An 18,816-nucleotide genomic window follows, 5' to 3' on the forward strand; every position below is an offset into this window, starting at 1 on the left:
AGAGCGAGTGTGTTGGAAGGAGAGAGAGAGGGGTGCAGGAGATGAGAGGGGGGAGGAGAGAGATGAGAGAGGGTGGAGAGATGCAGAGAGAGGGGTGTAGGAGAGGAGAGAGAGAGGGAAGGAAGATGAGAGGGTGTGGAGGAGAGAGAGAGGCTGGAGATGAGAGAGAGAGAGATGGAGGGAGAGAGGATGAGAGAGAGCGGGTGGAGGAGAGAGACGAGGGGATATGAGATGAGCGAGAGGGTTGGAAGAGAGAGGAGAGGGGAGAGAGAGACGAGAGGGGTGGAGGAGAGGAGCGGCGAGGGGAGGAGGAGAGAGAGAGAGAGGTGTCGTTTTGGTTAGGAGAGAGCAAGAGAGAGAGAGGGGTGGACCGGAGAGAGAGGCGAGGTGGAGGGAGAGAGAGCGAGGGGTGGAGAGGATGCGAGAGAGAGAGGCAGAGGAGGGTGGAGAGAGAGCTGAGGAGAGGGGTGGGAGGGAGAGAGAGAGAGAGGGGTGTGGAGAGCGAGAGAGAGAGAGAGAGAGGGGTGGAGAGAGAGAGAGAGGGGGTGAGAGAGAGAGGGTTGGAGAGAGAGAGAGGGGGTGGAGAGAGAGAGAGAGGGTGGAGAGAGAGAGAGGGGGTGGAGAGATGAGAGGATGGGGGGTTGGCAGAAGAGAGAGAGAGAGGTGGAGGATTGGTTTGAGAGACGAGAGAGAGAGAGAGGGGGGTGGAGAGAGAGAGAGAGGGAGGGTGGGTGGTGGATAAAGAGAGAGATGGGGTGGGTGGTGGTGGAGAAAGTGTGCAGTGAGTGAGTGAGTGTGTTTGTGTGTGTGGGGTCTCTCTGTACCTGTACAGGTGAGGTGTGGGCTTCTGGGAGTGTCCGTCCCCAGACATGCAGCCAGGGCCAAGGGACATTCTAGTTGTCATCCCGGATGTCCTGACATCACAGCCCTGGAAGGACAAAGCACCCTATTGGTTAGTAGATCAAATCAAACTTTATTTGTCACATGTGCTGAATACAACAAGTATAGACCTCACAGTGAAATGCTGAATACAACAGGTGTAGTAGACCTCACAGTGAAATGCTGAATACAACAAGTGTAGACCTCACAGTGAAATGCTGAATACAACAGGTGTAGTAGACCTCACAGTGAAATGCTGAATACAACAGGTGTAGTAGACCTTACAGTGAAATGCTGAATACAACAAGTGTAGACCTCACAGTGAAATGCTGAATACAACAGGTGTAGTAGACCTCACAGTGAAATGCTGAATACAACAGGTGTAGTAGACCTCACAGTGAAATGCTGAATACAACAGGTGTAGTAGACCTCACAGTGAAATGCTGAATACAACAGGTGTAGTAGACCTCACAGTGAGATGCTGAATACAACAGGTGTAGTAGACCTCACAGTGAAATGCTGAATACAACAGGTGTAGTAGACCTCACAGTGAAATGCTGAATACAAGTGTAGACCTTAGCGTGAAATGCTGAATACAACAAGTGTAGACCTCACAGTGAAATACTGAATACAACAGGTGTAGTAGACCTCACAGTGAAATGCTGAATACAACAAGTGTAGACCTCACAGTGAAATGCTGAATACAACAGGTGTAGACCTTAGCGTAAAATGCTGTCAATGTAAATTGTCCGGTGGCGATTTCATTAATTGTTCAGCAGTCTTATGGCTTGGGGGTAGAAGCTGTTGAGGAGCCTTTTGGACCTAGACTTGGCGCTCCGGTTGCTCTTGCCGTGCGGTAGTAGAGAAAACAGTCTGGTGACTGGAGACTGGCAATTTTTAGGGCCTTCCTCTGACACCGCCTGGTATAGAGGTCCTGGATGGCAGGCAGCTTGGCCCCAGTGCTGTACTGGGCCGTACGTACTACCCTCTGTAGTGCATTACAGTCAGATGCCGAGCAGTTGCCGTACCAGGCGGTGATGCAACCAGTCATGATGCTCTCGATGGTGCAGATATAGAACCTTTTGAGGATCTGAGGACCCATGCCAAATATTTCCAGTCTCCTGACGGGGAAAAGGTTTTTGTCGTGCCCTCTTCACGACTGTCTTGGTGTGTTTGGACCATGATAGTTTGTTGGTGACGTGGACACCAGGGAAGTTGAAACTCTCGACCCGCTCCACTTTCTGGTTTTAGTTAGTTAGCAGCCATTTTTAAAGGAAGTCAACATGTCATGACAGTGATCACCAGGGACAAACAGGCCACTCTCAGATCGTCACATCATCTAGTGTGAAAATCACTGTAGAGCAACTAGGCTGGTGATGTTTTCTCTTCTGCCTCTGGTGTTGCTTAGCTACACACTAGTTTGTGTCCTAGCCTCATCCTTCATCCCTCATCCTCCTTCTCATCAAATCACTCTCTCTATCCCTCGTTCCCTACTCTATCCCTCTGTTCAACAGCTGGTGAGGGTAAAGCCAGGAGGAGACAGGAGGTTAAGAAGACACCCAGACGGAGAGATGGTGTGCTCCTCTTTCTGCACGGTCGATTCCTGTTCCGCTGTGTTCTACAGAGTTCTAGACTCTCTCTCTTTATTTCTATCTCTCTCTCTGACACACTCACACACTTGTTTGTATCGTGACATCCATAGGCAACCATGATCTGAGGAATGTTTTTATTTTTTTTATTTCACCTTTTATTAAACGAGGTAGGCTAGTTGAGAACAAGTTCTCATTTACAACTGTGACCTGGCCAAGATAAAGCTAAACAGTTCGACAACATACAACAACACAGAGTTACACATGGAATAAAACAAACATACAGTCAATAATACAGTAGAACAAAAGAAAACAAAAAGTCTATATACAGTGAGTGCAAATGAGGTAAGTTAAGGCAATAAATAGGCCATGGTGGCGAAGTAACTACAATATAGCAATTAAACACTGGAACAATAGATGTGCAGAAGATGAATGTGCAAGTAGAGATACTGGGGTGCAAAGGAGCAAGATAAATAAATAAATAAAGTATGGGGATGAGATAGATAGATAGATAGATAGATAGATAGATAGATAGATAGATAGATAGATAGATAGATAGATAGATAGATAGATAGATAGATAGATAGATAGATAGATAGATAGATAGATAGATAGATAGATAGATAGATAGATAGATAGATAGATAGATAGATAGGATAGATAGATAGGATAGATAGATAGGATAGATAGATAGGATAGATAGGCTATTTACAGATGGGCTGTGTACAGGTGCAGTGATCTGTGAGCTGCTCTGACAGCTGGTGCTTAAAGCTAGTGAGGGAGATATGAGTCTCCAGCTTCAGAGATTTTTGCAGTTCGTTCCAGTCATTGACAGCAGAGAACTGGAAGGAGAGACGGCCAAAGGAGGAATTGGCTTTGGGGGTGACCAGAGAGATATACCTGCTGGAGCGCGTGCTACAGGTGGGTGCTGCTATGGTGACCAGTGAGCTGAGATAAGGCAGGGATTTACCATGCAAAGACTTGTAGATGACCTGTAGCCAGTGGGTTTGGCGACGAATATGAAGCGAGGGCCAACCAACGAGAGCGTACAGGTCGCAGTGGTGAGTAGTGTATGGGGCTTTGGTGACAAAACGGATGACAATGTGACAGACTGCATCCAATTTGTTGAGTAGAGTGTTGGAGGCCATTTACCCGCGTGTCACATTTAATATCTTTCCCCGCCTGTTGCATTAGTCATAGAGACCCTGCGATGCTACTGAGACAATCAGTCATCTATTTATGGGAGTTGATTAACAAAATACTACCACTGCCAATGTTTTAATAAGTGCATATATGCAAAGTGCAAACGCCCTTACATTTGCATCACATTAACATATAATGTATAGGGGTTATTTGAATCAAAGCCCTATTCAAATACATCAGTGTTAATAGCTCCACATTTCGTGACCGTCATTCCAAAGTAATATGATTTATCCGAATGGCTTTTATTAATTTAATCCCAACCTTCATCGGGTCACTTCATCCAAAGAGATGTCACGTCTCTAAAAACATTAACGGTGAAATTCCCAGAGAAATAGTTTCCGTCTACCAGTTTAAATTCCAACCGTTGGTCACCTCACTTCCACGTCGTTTCAAACCCCACAACATCTATACGACGACGTTGAATCAATGTGGAAAACTGATTGGATTTACAATTAGTCATCAACATAAAAAAAGGGCATTTCGTCTTTTTATTCCCCATCCAACTTTTAACCTAAATCCAATGACATGGTGAATGGTTTTGGTTGATTTCATGTTGAATTCACGTTAGTTGAAGACTTTATCAAATGTAAAATCAAAGCTAGACGTTTCACTGATTTCTGTTTCTGTCTGCAGGTTTGAATTCCCACCGTTTCTCACCTCGCCAACACCAGGCAGAGTAGTTTATGTCTACCAGTTTGGGAGGGGTCTGTCTGTCTGTCTGTCTGTCTGTCTGTCTGTCTGTCTGTCTGTCTGTCTGTCTGTCTGTCTGTCTGTCTGTCTGTCTGTCTGTCTGTCTGTCTGTCTGTCTGTCTGTCACTCGTGTCCCTCCGCAACAAGAGAATGTCCCTCACTAAAAAGAGGAAGGTGTTGATCTCTGTCTGTCTGTCCTTCCGATTGGCTATCAGGCCTTTGGTTTCAGTCAAACTGGGAAACAAGAGGCCCGTTATGCAACTATCAGTGGGATAGGACGGGGTAAGAGTTAGTTTTAGTCAGAGGGATAGGACGGGTAAGAGTTAGTTTAAATCAGAGGGATAGGACGGGGGTAAGAGTTAGTTTTAATCAGTGGGATAGGACGGGGAAGAGTTAGTTTTAATCAGAGGGATAGGACGGGGGTAAGAGTTAGTTTTAATCAGAGGGATAGGACGGGGAAGAGTTAGTTTTAATCAGAGGGATAGGACGGGGGTAAGAGTTAGTTTTAATCAGAGGGATAGGACAGGGGTAAGAGTTAGTTTTAATCAGAGGGATAGGACGGGGGTAAGAGTTAGTTTTAATCAGTGGGATAGGACGGGGGTAAGAGTTAGTTTTAATCAGTGGGATAGGACGGGGTACGAGCTAGTTTTAATCAGAGGGATAGGACGGGGGTAAGAGTTAGTTTTAATCAGAGGGATAGGACGGGGTAAGAGTTAGTTTTAATCAGTGGGATAGGACGGGGGTAAGAGTTAGTTTTAATCAGAGGGATAGGACAGGGGTAAGAGTTTTAAATCAGAGGGATAGGACGGGGTAAATCAGTGGGCTATAGCCTAATACACCTGCAGCAAACACTACAGTACACTTTATCATGCAACACACACACACACACACACCAACTCCAGCACACACACTAGATACTAGCTCAGGCTAATCAAACCTTTTAGTACATTATGAATACTAATGATGAATATCAATGACCAAGAAGCATATATATATATAACAGATGAAGAGACAGAGAGACATAATTCACAGTGCAACCAGCATGCATTGCTGCCGCAGGCTATACACAAACACACAGAAGAAAGCTCTCCGACCCAATGCGCTGGCGCTGTTGGAAAGAAGAAACAAACCGCTGATTCCAAAGATAGTTACGCAGTCCTTCGTAGAAAAGGGCCACAATCACAATGACTATAAAACTGCTACAGAATGTTAAGAATAGTTAGTTAAAACCTCTTACATCTACACGTTCCGCTAGCGGAACGTCTGCTCCAATATCCAATGATGGGCGGGGCGCGAAATTCAAACTCCTCTAAATCCGAAAACTTACACTTTTCAAACATATGACTATGTTACAGCTATTTAAAGACAAGACTCTCCTTTATCTAACCAAACTGTCCGATTTCAAAAAGGCTTTACAGCGAAAGCAAAACATTAGATTATGTCAGCAGAGTACCCAGCCAGGAATAATCACACAGCCATTTTTCAAGCTAGCATATCATGTCACATAAACCCAAACCATATCTAAATGCAGCACTAACCTTTGATGATCTTCATCAGATGACACACCTAGGACATTGTGTTATACAATACATGCATGTCTGTTCAATCAAGTTCATATTTATATCAAAAACCAGCTTTTTACATTAGCATGTGACGTTCAGAACTAGCATTCCCACCGAACACTTCCGGTGATTTTACTAAATTACTCACGATAAACGTTCACAAAAAGCATAACAATTATTTTAAGAATTATAGATACAGAACTCCTCTATGCACTCGATATGTCCGATTTTAAAATAGCTTTTCGGATGAAGCACATTTTGCAATAATGTAAGTACATAGCCCGGCGTTACAGGGCTAGCTATTTAGACACCCACCCAGTGTAGCCTTCACCAAAATCACATTTCCTATAAGAAAAATGTTCTTACCTTGCTTGTTCTTCATCAGAATACACTGCCAGGACTTCTACTTCAATAACAAATGTAGGTTTGGTCCCAAATAATCCATCGTTATATCCAAACAGCGACGTTTTGTTCGTGCGTTCTAGACACTATCCCAACGCTAAATCTCGGCCACGAGCATGACGCAAAATATGACAAAAAATTTCGAAATATTCCATTACCGTACTTCGAAGCATGTCAACCGCTGTTTAAAACCAATATTTATGCAATTTATCTCGTAGAGAAGCGATAATATTCCGACCGGGAATCTGCCTGTATGTAAACTGAGGAAAAAACCGAAAGCCGGGGGCGGGGCGTGTCACGCGCCTAAGGCTTAGTCCATTGACTGACCACTCAGCATTTGCTCTCGTGTGCTTCAGCCAGGGCTTTGAATGACATCATTCCTGTTTTTCCCGGGCTGTGAGACTCCATTGTTGACGTGAGAAGTGTCACGTAAGAGCAGAGATCCTTTGTAAACGACAGAGATAATAAAGAAGGGCAAGAAATGTTCAGACAGGGTACTTCCTGAACAGAAGCATCTCAGGTTTTTGCCTGCCATAGGAGTTCTGTTATACTCACAGACACCATTCAAACAGTTTCAGAAACTTTGGAGTGTTTTCTCTCCAAAGCTAATAATTATATGCATATTCCAGTTTCTGGGCAGGACTAATAATCAGATTAAATCGGGTACGTTTTTTATCCAGCCGTGAAATTACTGCCCCCTAGATGTAACAGGTTAATGCAGAGAAAACACAGGAGCAGTAAAACAACAACTACATTACAACATAGAAAGTGTGAGGAAAAACGGTTCCGGTATTGTATGACATTCTAACTGTTTGTTGAGATTGCATAAACAAGCATCGACAACAACAACAAAGTCCTTCTAAAGCACCAGATGAGTTACAGTAGAAGTCGGAAGTTTACATACACCTTAGTCAAATACATTTAAAACTCAGTTTTTCACAATTCATGGCATTTAATCTTGGTAAAAAAATTCTCTGTCTTAGGTCAGTTAGGATCACCACTTTATTTTAAGAATATGAAATGTCAGAATAATAGTAGAGTTATTTATTTCAGCTTTTATTTCTTTCATCACATTCCCAGTGGGTCAGAAGTTTACATACACTCAATTAGTATTTGGTAGCATTGCCTTTAAATTGTTTAACTTGGATCAAGCGTTTCGTGTAGCCTTCCACATGCTTCCCACAATAAGTTGGGTGAATTTTGGCCCATTCCTCCTGACAGAGCTGGTGTAACTGAGTTAAGTTTGTAGGCATCTTTGCTCACACACACTTTTTCAGTTCTGCCCACAAATTTTCTATAGGATTGAGGGCTTTGTGATGGCCACTCCAATACCTTTGTTGTCCTTAAGCCATTTTGCCACAACTTTGGAAGTATGCTTGGGGTCATTGTCCATTTGGAAGACCCATTTGCGACCAAGCTTTAACTTCCTGACTCATGTCTTGAGATGTTGCTTCAATAAACCCACGTAATTTTCCTGCCTCATGATGCCATCTATTTTGTGGAGTCCACCAGTCCCTCCTGCAGCAAAGCACCCCCACAACATAATCCTGCCACCCCCGTGCTTCACGTTTGGGATGGTGTTCTTCGGCTTGCAAGCCTCCCCCTTTTTCCTCCAAAAATAACGATGGTCATTATGGCCAAACAGTTCTATTTTTGTTTCATCAGACCAGAGGACATTTCTCCAAAACGTATGATCTTTGTCCCCATGTGCAGCTGCAAACCGTAGTCTGGCTTTTTTAAGGTTTTGGAGCAGTGGCTTCTTCCTTGCTGAGTGGCCTTTCAGGTTATGTCGATATAGGACTCGTTTTACTGTGGATATAGATACTTTCGTACCTTTTTCCTCCAGCATCTTCACAAGGTCCTTTGCTGTTGTTCAAGGATTGTTTTGCACTTTTCGCATTAACCTCTCTAGGGTAGGGGGCAGTATTTTGACATCCGGATGAAGAAGGTGCCCAGAGTAAACTGCCTGCAACTCAGTCCCAGAAGCTAAGATATGCATATTATTAGTATATTTGGATAGAAAACACTCTGACGTTTCTAAACTGTTTGAATGATGTCTATGAGTATAACAGAACTCATATGGCAGGCAAAAACCTGAGAAAAATCCAAGCAGGAAGTTTGGAAATCTGAGGTTTGTAGTTTTTCAAGTGATTACTTATCCAATATACAGTGTCTGTGGGGTCATTTTGCACTTCCTAAGGCTTCCTCTAGATGTGGCATGCGCATGCTCAGTGGCATGCTCAGTGGCATGCGCTCACGTGAGAGTTAGCTGTGTTCCTTTTCTTTTTTGAAGACAAAGGAATCGTCTGGTTGGAATATTCTGGAAGATTTATGATAAAAACATCCTAAAGATTGATTCTATACATCGTTTGACATGTTTCTATGAACTGTAATAACTTTTTGGACTTTTCGTCTGAACTAACTATGCGAGCACAGTGGATTTGGATTACTCGACTGAACGCGCAAACAAAACGGAGGTATTTGGACATAAATATGGACTTTATCAAAACAAATGAACATTTATTGTGGAACTGGGATTCCTGGGAGTGCATTCCAATGAAGGTCAAAGGTAAGTGAATATTTATAATGCTATTTCTGAGTTTTGTTGACTCCACAAAATGGCGGGTTTGGTTTTGTGACTGAGTGCCGTACTCAGATTATTGCAAAGTGTGCTTTCGCTGTAAAGCTTTTATGAAATCTGACACAGCGGTTGCATTAAGGAGAAGTGTATTTATAATTCTTTGAATAACAGTTGCATATTTTATCAATGTTTATGATGAGTATTACTGTAAATTGATGTGCACATTCACCGGAAGTTTTGGGAGGCAAAACATTTCTGAACATTACACGCCAATGTAAAATGGGGTTTTTGGATATAAATATGAACTTTATCGAGGAAAACATACACACATTGTGTAACATGAAGTCCTATGAGTGCCATCTGATGAAGATCATCAAAGGTTAGTGATTAATTTTAGCTGTATTTCTGGTTTTTGTGACACCTCTCCTTGCTTGGAAAATGGCTATGGTTTTTCTTGTCTAGGCACTGTCCTAACATAATCTAATGTTATGCTTTTGCCATAAAGCCTTTTTGAAATTGGACAATGTGGTTGGATTAACGAGAAGTGTATCTTTAAAATGGGGTATAATAGTTGTATGTTTGAGAAATTTGAATTATGAGATTTGTTGTTTTGAATTTGGCGCCCTGCTATTTCACTGGCTGTTGAATAGTGTGTCCCACGGGTGGGACACTAGCGTCCCACATACCCCAGAGAGGTTAAAGTACGTTCATCTCTAGGAGACAGAACGCATCTCCTTCCTGAGTGGTATGACGGCTTTATGGTCGCATGGTGTTAATACTTGCGTACTATTGTTTGTACTGATGAACGTGGTACCTTCAGGAGTTTGGAAATTGCTCCCAAGGATGATCCAGACCTGTGGAGGTCTACAATTTTTTTTCTGATGTCGTGGCTGATTTCTTTTGATTTCTCCATGATGTCAAGCAACGAGGAACTGAGTTTGAAGGTAGGCCTTGAAATACATCCACAGGTACACCTCCAATTGACTCAAATTATGTAAATTAGCCCATCAGAAGCTTCTAAAGCCATGACATCATTTTCTGGAATTTTCCAAGCTGTTTAAAGGCACAGTCAACTTAGTGTATGTAATCTTCTGATCCACAGGAATTGTGATACAGTGAATTATAAGTGAAATAATCTGTCTGGAAACAATTGTTGGCAAAATGACTTGTGTCATGCACAAAGTAGATGTTCTAACCGACTTGCCAAAACTATAGTTTTGTTAACAAGAAATTTGTGGAGTGGTTGAAAAATGAGTTTTAATGACTCCAACCGAAGAACTTCCGACTTCACCTGTAAATACACCTTCTCTGCCTTCCTATAGGCTACAGGATGTAGGCTACAGGAAGTAGGCTAAAGGAAATAGGCTAGGAGGAAGTACAAGTACACTGAATGGCCCAAGGAAGTATATGTAGCGTCCATACTGTGTAGGTGGGAATTCATGAGCAGTGGAGAGGGGCTGGCTGCACTGGGGAAGGAAGGAGGGAGGGAGGTAGGAAGGGAGGGAGTGAGGGCGCGCAGCGGGAGAGAGAGATTGTCACACGCCACATCTTTGAAGATGGCCTGCCTACCCAGTAATTAGGGCACAGAAGACACGGCACACACACACACACACACACACGCCAGCATGAAATTCACTGTGACACCCATGCCCCCGTCACGACCACCGCAGAGAGAAGAGAGAATAAGAGAATAAAAGAGAGGAGAGAAAGGGGAAGGAGGGAGGGAGGGACTGAGAGATGGAGGATCAGGGGGGGAGGGATGGGGAAGGAGGGAAGTAAGGAGGAATGGAGGGAGGGAAGGAGAGATGGGGGATCAGGGAGAGAGGGAGGTTGAAGGATGATCTCTGAGTGCAGCTCTCTTATGAGGAGCATCCATCAGGAGGTGACACCCGTAGAAATAAACCCCCTTTCCCATATTCAATTACACACAGAGGTACACACACACACACATGCACACGCACACACAGGAACACACATAGACGCACATACAGTTTCATAAGATAAGTCTAGAATAAAATAATCTAGAATAAGATAATAGTCTAGAATAAAATAATAGTCTAGAATAAGATAATTGTCAGTAATAAGATAAGAGTCTAGAACAAGATAAGAGTCTATAACAAGATAAGGGTTTATAGATAATAGTCTAGAATAAAATAGTCTAGAATAAGATAATAGTCTAGAATAAGATAAGAGTCTAGAATAAGATAAGGGTTTATATATAAGAGTCTAGAATAAGATAAGGGTTTATAGATAATAGTTTACAATAAGATAAGGGTTTATAGATAATAGTTTACAATAAGATAAGGGTTTATATATAAGAGTCTAGAATAAGATAAGGGTTTATATATAAGAGTCTAGAATAAGATAAGGGTTTATAGATAATAGTTTACAATAAGATAAGGGTTTATAGATAATAGTTTACAATAAGATAAGGGTTTATATATAAGAGTCTAGAATAAGATAAGTGTCAAGTTCGTCGTAAAGATGGGACCAAGGTGCAGAGGGAATGTGTATACTCATCTTCTTTATTGTGAAGAAAACCAAAATAAACACTTAAACAAAAACAACGACGAAAAACAGTCCTGTAAGGCACACAGCTTACACACGGAACAACTACCCACAAAACCCCATGAAAAAACACCCCTACTAAATAGGACCTTCAATTAGAGGCAACGAGGAGCAGCTGCCTCGAATTGAAGGTCAACCCAATAAACTAAAACATAGAAATAGAAAAACTAGAACAAACATAGAAATATACTAACATAGAACATTAACCCAAAAACCCCGAAACACATAAAAACAAACACCCCCTGCCACGCCCTGACCAAACTACAATAACAAACAACCCCTTTTACTGGTCAGGACATGACAATAAGTGTCTAGAATAAGACAAGGGTTTATAGATAATAGTTTACAATAAGATAAGGGTTTATATATATAAGTGTCTAGAATAAGACAAGGGTTTATAGATAATAGTCTAGAATAAGATAATAGTCTAGAACAAGATAACAGTCTAGAACAAGATAACAGTCTAGAACAAGATAACAGTCTAGAACAAGATAAGGGTTTATAGATAATAGTCTAGAATAAGATAAGGGTCTAGAATAAGATAATAGTCTAGAATAAGATAAGTCTAGAATAAGATAAGGGTTTTTAGATAATAGTCTAAAATAAAATAAGGGTTTATAGATAATAGTCTAGAATTAGATAAGAGTCTAGAATAAGATAAAAGTATATAATAAGATGAGTCTATATTATGATAATAGTGCATAATAAGATCCCACCCGTGCCCAACCAATAGAGGGCACACCTGGTCATTTTGGAGTCCCACTTCTCCCTCATCATACATGACAAATAGACCTTCTAGGTTGATTCAGAGCTTAATATAGTGATATATATCATTTGGGCAGTATAAATGCCATATGGACATGGTTCACCGACTTCTGGGTTTGGAAAACGACTTCCTATGTTCATATATGGAAAATGGACATAATATCCTGGTTTGGCACTTTCAATACTTATATATGGCAGTTGGACATTTCTTATGCCATTTGGCCATGGTTCACTGACTTTTGACTTTCTACGGTCATATATTGCAAATGGACAAAACATAGGCCTCATGGACATCTCAATAAAATAAGACAAAGGTATGTCATACAGTTGTTATATATGCATGAATGACAAAATAAAAAAAAATGTCAAAAATGGTCCAAAAAACACTTTTATAGAGGGTGATACATTTTAGAATTTATTTTTTCAAATTTTCTACATTTGACCTTTGGGTCTTGACTTTATGTCCATTAGCAATATGAAAATCTACAGCGGAGCGCACGCACACTTTGGGATTTTTGCAGTATGACACTTGGCATTTGCCATATGCCAGTTGCCATAAGCTTTGAATGAATTGCCGTCCATTTGAGTGGTATTTGCAATCGTGTATATGTTAGAGACTAGTCAAGGATCATATCACGTCCACCTTACCGGCCACCCTAGACCCACTTCAGTTTGCATACCGCCCCAACAGGTCCGCAGATGACGCAATCACCATCACACTGCCCTATCCCATCTGGATAAAAATAATACCTATGTAAGAATGCTGTTCATTGACTACAGCTCAGCATTCAACACCATAGTACCCTCCAAGCTCATCATCAAGCTGGAGGCCCTGGGTCTCAACCCCAGCCTGTGAAATTGGGTCCTGGACTTTCTGACGGACCGCACCCAGGTGGTGGTCCGATAATCCTGGATTATCGGACCACCATTTTATTGCGTTTACAATTGCAACAAATAATCTGCTCAGACCCCAACCAAGGAAGATTAAAAGTCGTGCTATAAATTCTCAGACAACCCAAAGATTCCTTGATGCCCTTCCAGACTCCCTCTGCCTACCCAAGGACGTCAGAGGACAAGAATCAGTTAACCACCTAACCGAGGAACTCAATTTAACCTTGCGCAATACCCTAGATGCAGTTGCACCCCTAAAAATTAAAAACATCTGTCATAAGAAACTAGCTCCCTGGTATACAGAAAATACACGAGCTCTGAAGCAAGCTTCCAGAAAATTGGAACGGAAATGGCGCCACACTAAACTGGAAGTCTTCCGACTAGCTTGGAAAGACAGTACCGTGCAGTATCGAAGAGCCCTCACTGCTGCACGATCATCCTATTTTTCCAACTTAATTGAGGAAAATAAGAACAATCCGAAATTTCTTTTTGACACTGTCGCAAAGCTAACTAAAAAGCAGCATTCGCAAATGGAGGATGGCTTTCACTTCAGCAGTAATAAATTTATGAACTTCTTTGAGGAAAAGATCATGATCATTAGAAAGCAAATTACGGACTCCTCTTTAAATCTGGGTATTCCTCCAGGGCTCCATTGTCCTGAGTCTGCACAACTCTGCCAGGACCTAGGATCAAGGGAGATACTAAAGTGTTTTAGTACTATATCTCTTGACATAATGATGAAAATAATCATGGCCTCCAAACCCTCAAGCTGCATACTGGACCCTATTCCAACTAAACTACTGAAAGAGCTGCTTCCTGTGCTTGGCCCTCCTATGTTGAACATAATAAACGGCTCTCTATCCACCGGATGTGTACCAAGCTCACTAAAAGTGGCAGTAATAAAGCCTCTCTTGAAAAAGCCGAATCTTGACCCAGAAATTATAAAAAACTATCGGCCTATATCGAATCTTCCATTCCTCTCAAAAAATTTAGAAAAAGTTGTTGCGCAGCAACTCACTGCCTTCCTGAAGACAAACAATGTATACGAAACGCTTCAGTCTGGTTTTAGACCCCATCATAGCACTGGGACTGCACTTGTGAAGGTGGTAAATGACCTTTTAATGATGTCAGACCGAGGCTCTGCATCTGTCCTCATGCTCCTAGATCTTAGTGCCGCTTTTGATACCATCGATCACCACATTCTTTTGGAGAGATTGGAAACCCAAATTGGTCTACATGGACAAGTTCTGGCCTGGTTTAGATCTTATCTGTCGGAAAGATATCAGTTTGTCTCTGTGAATGGTTCGTCCTCTGACAAATCAATTGTAAATTTCGGTGTTCCTCAAGGTTCCTTCCTAGGACCACTATTGTTTTCACTATATATTTTACCTCTTGGGGATGTCATTCGAAAACATAATGTTAAATTTCACTGCTATGCGGACGACACACAGCTGTACATTTCAATGAAACATGGTGAAGCCCCAAAATTGCCCTCGCTAGAAGCCTGTGTTTCAGACATAAGGAAGTGGATGGCTGCAAATTTTCTACTTTTAAACTCGGACAAAACAGAGATGCTTGTCCTAGGTCCCAAGAAACAAAGAGATCTTCTGTTGAATCTGACAATTAATCTGGATGGTTGTACAGTCGTCTCAAATAAAACTGTGAAGGACCTCGGCGTTACTCTGGACCCTGATCTCTCTTTTGAAGAACATATCAAGACTGCTTCAAGGACAGCTTTTTTCCATCTACGTAACATTGCAAAAATCAGAAACTTTCTGTCCAAAAATGACGCAGAAAAATTAATCCATGCTTTTGTTACTTCTAGTCTGGACTACTGCAATGCTCTACTTTCCGGCTACCCGGATAAAGCACTAAACAAACTTCAGTTAGTGCTAAATACGGCTGCTAGAATCCTGACTAGAACCAAAAAATTTGATCATATTACTCCAGTGCTAGCCTCCCTACACTGGCTTCCTGTTAAGGCAAGGGCTGATTTCAAGGTTTTACTGCTAACCTACAAAGCATTACATGGGCTTGCTCCTACCTATCTTTCCGATTTGGTCCTGCCGTACATACCTACACGTACGCTACGGTCACAAGACGCAGGCCTCCTAATTGTCCCTAGAATTTCTAAGCAAACGGCTGGAGGTAGGGCTTTCTCCTATAGAGCTCCATTTTTATGGAATGGTCTGCCTACCCATGTGAGAGACGCAGACTCAGTCTCAACCTTTAAGTCTTTACTGAAGACTTATCTCTTCAGTAGGTCCTATGATTAAGTATAGTCTGGCCCAGGAGTGTGAAGGTGAACGGAAAGGCTGGAGCAACGAACCGCCCTTGCTGTCTCTGCCTTGTCGGTTCCCCTCTTCCCACTGGGATTCTCTGCCTCTAACCCTTTTACAGGGGCTGAGTCACTGACTTACTGGTGTTCTTCCATGCCGTCCATGGGAGGGGTGCGTCACTTGAGTAGGTTGAGCCACTGACGTGGTCTTCCTGTCTGGGTTGGCGCCCCCCCCCTTGGGTTGTGCCGTGGCGGAGATCTTTGTGGGCTATACTCGGCCTTGTCTTCGGACGGTAAGTTGGTGGTTGTAGATATCCCTCTAGTGGTGTGGGGGCTGTGCTTTGGCAAAGTGGGTGGGGTTATATCCTGCCTGTTTGGCCCTGTCCGGGGGTATCATCGGATGGGGCCACAGTGTCTTCTGATCCCTCCTGTCTCAGCCTCCAGTATTTATGCTGCAGTAGTTTATGTGTCGGGGGGCTAGGGTCAGTCTGTTACATCTGGAGTATTCTCTTGTCTTATCCGGTGTCCTGTGTGAATGTAAATATGCTCTCTCTAATTCTCTCTTTCTCTCTTTCTTTCTTTCTCTCGGAGGACCTGAGCCCTAGGACCATGCCTCAGGACTACCTGGCATGATGACTCCTTGCTGTCCCCAGTCCACCTGGCCATGCTGCTGCTCCAGTTTCAACTGTTCTGCCTGCGGCTACGGAACCCTGACCTGTTCACCGGACGTGCTTGTTGCACCCTCGACAATTACTATGATTATTATTATTTGACCATGCTGGTCATTTACGAACATTTTAACATCTTGACCATGTTCTGTTATAATATCCACCCGGCACAGCCAGAAGAGGACTGGCCACCCCTCATAGCAACAAGCTGGATGCAGTCTATCACAGTGCCATCCGTTTTGTCACCAAAGCCCCATATACAACCCACCACTGCGACCTGTATGCTCTCGTTGGCTGGCCTTCACTTCATAATCGTCGCCAAACACATTGGCTCCAGGTCATCTACAAGACCCTGCTAGGTAAAGTCCCCCCTTATCTCCGCTCACTGGTCACCATAGCAGCACCCACCTGTAGCACGCGCTCCAGCAGGTATATCTCTCTGGTCACCCCTAAAGCCAACTCCTCCTTTGGTCGTCTCTCCTTCCAGTTCTCAGCTGCCAATGACTGGAACGAACTACAAAAATCTCTAAAACTGGAAACACTTATCTCCCTCACTAGCTTTAAGCACCAGCTGTCAGAGCAGCTCACAGATCTCTGCACCTGTACATAGCCCATCTTTAATTTAGCCCAAACAACTACTCTTCCCCTACTGTATTTATTTATTTAATTTATTTTGCTCCTTTGCACCATATTATTTATATTTTAACTTTTAACTTTCTTCAAACTACAAATCTACCATTCCAGTGTTTTTCTTGCCATACTTTATTTACTTTGCCACCATGGCATTTTTTGCCTTTACCTCCCTTATCTCACATCATTTGCTCACATTGTATATAGTCTTATTTTTTTCTACTGCATCATTGATTGTATGTTGTTTTACTCCATGTGTAACTCGGTGTTTTTCTATGTTGTCGAACTGCTTTGCTTTATCTTGGCCAGGTCGCAATTGTAAATGAGAACTTGTTCTCAACTTGCCTACCTGGTTAAATAAAGGTGAAATAAATAAAAAATAGCCTGGTTCCTCTCTAGGTTTCTTCCTAGGTTTTTGGCCTTTCTCAGGAGTTTTTCCTAGGGAGTTTTTCCCAGCCACCGTGCTTCTTTCACATGCATTGCTTGCTGTTTGGGGTTTTAGGCTGGGTTTCTGTACAGCACTTTGAGATTTCAGCTGATGTACGAAGGGCTATATAAATAAATTTGATTTGATTTGATTTGAAGGTAGGAAAAAACATCTCCACTTCGCTAACCCTCAACACTGGGGCCCCACAAGGGTGCGTGCTCAGCCCCCTCCTGTACTCCCTGTTCACCCATTACTGCGTGGCCATGCACGCCTCCAACTCAATCATCAAGTTTGCAGACGAAACAACAGTATTATAACAACAACGACGACACGGCCTACAGGGAGGAGGTGAGGGCCATTGGAGTGTGGTGTCAGGAAAACAACCTTTCACTCAATGTCGAAAAAACTAAGGAGATGATCGTGGACTTCAGGAAACAGCAGAGAGAGCACCGAAGGGACAGTAGTTGAGAAGGTGGAAAGTTTTACGTTCCTCGGCGTACACATCACAGACAAACGGAAATGATCCACCCACACAGACAGCGTGGTGAAGAAGGCGCATCAGCGCCTCTTCAACCTCATGAGGCTGAAGAAATTTGGCTTGTCACCCAAAACCCTGACAAACTTTTACAGATACACAATTGAGAGCATCCTGTCGGGCTGTATCACCACCTGGTACGGCAACTGCACCGCCCTCAACCGCAAGGCTCTCCAGAGGGTGGTGCGATCTGCACAACGCATCACCGGGGACAAACTACCTGCCCTCCAGGACACCTACACCACACCATGTCACAAGAAGGCCAAAAAGATCATCAAGGACAACAACCACCCAAGCCACTGCCTGTTCACCCCGCTATCATCCAGAAGGTGAGGTCAGTACAGGTGCATCAAAGCTGGGACCGAGAGACTGAAAAACAGCTTCTATCTCAAGGACATCAGACTTCTAAAAAGCAATCACACCCCTTTAGATTTGTGTGTATTAGGTAGTTGTTGGGAATTGTTAAGATTGCTTGTTAGATATTTCTGCACTGTAGGAACTAGAAGCACTAGCATTTCGCTACACTCGCATTAACATCTGCTAACCATGTGTATGTGACCAATACAATTTGATTTGATTAAATTTGACACACACACACAAACACACAGTCACACAAACAAAGTCACACACACACAGTTACACACAGTCACATACACACAGTCACACACACCACTGGCCACAGGCAACACATCACACCCACACCACTGGCAACACATCACACACCCACACACACACACACACACACACACACACACACAGTCAGACACACAGTCACGCACAAACACAGTCACACACACATACACCACTGGCCACAGGCAACACATCACACACCCACACAGTCAGACACACAGCCACGCACAAACACAGTCACACACACATACACCACTGGCCACAGGCAACACAGAACAGAAATTCTCCATTTCAACTGATGATAGCTGACGAAAAGGCTTAACGACTGGGTTAACTTTCACAGCTTCCACGTCTCCCCTGTAGCGCATAGTACCACTACCACCAAACCACAGCCCTAAACACACAGACAAGAGTCGGGGAAACACAGACAAGAGTCGGGGAAACACAGACAGATAAAACTGTCTCAGGCTTTCCAGTGAAATCCAATCCATAGTAGTGTTATCAGGAGAGATTTGTCA

General features: G+C 43.0%; 1 protein-coding gene across 1 annotated transcript in view; it reads right to left on the reverse strand.

The window, feature by feature from the left end:
• LOC115174155 (BCL-6 corepressor-like protein 1) overlaps positions 1-18,816 on the reverse strand; it is a 39,187-nt gene that overhangs the window by 6,485 nt on the left and 13,886 nt on the right. Inside the window, exon 5 of the mRNA XM_029732855.1 lies at positions 825-928. Coding sequence (XP_029588715.1) covers positions 825-928 — 104 coding nt within the window. The remainder of the gene's footprint in view (positions 1-824; positions 929-18,816) is intronic.

Source organism: Salmo trutta, chromosome 34, assembly GCF_901001165.1.
Source record: "Salmo trutta chromosome 34, fSalTru1.1, whole genome shotgun sequence".
In the NCBI taxonomy this organism is placed as follows: domain Eukaryota; kingdom Metazoa; phylum Chordata; class Actinopteri; order Salmoniformes; family Salmonidae; genus Salmo; species Salmo trutta.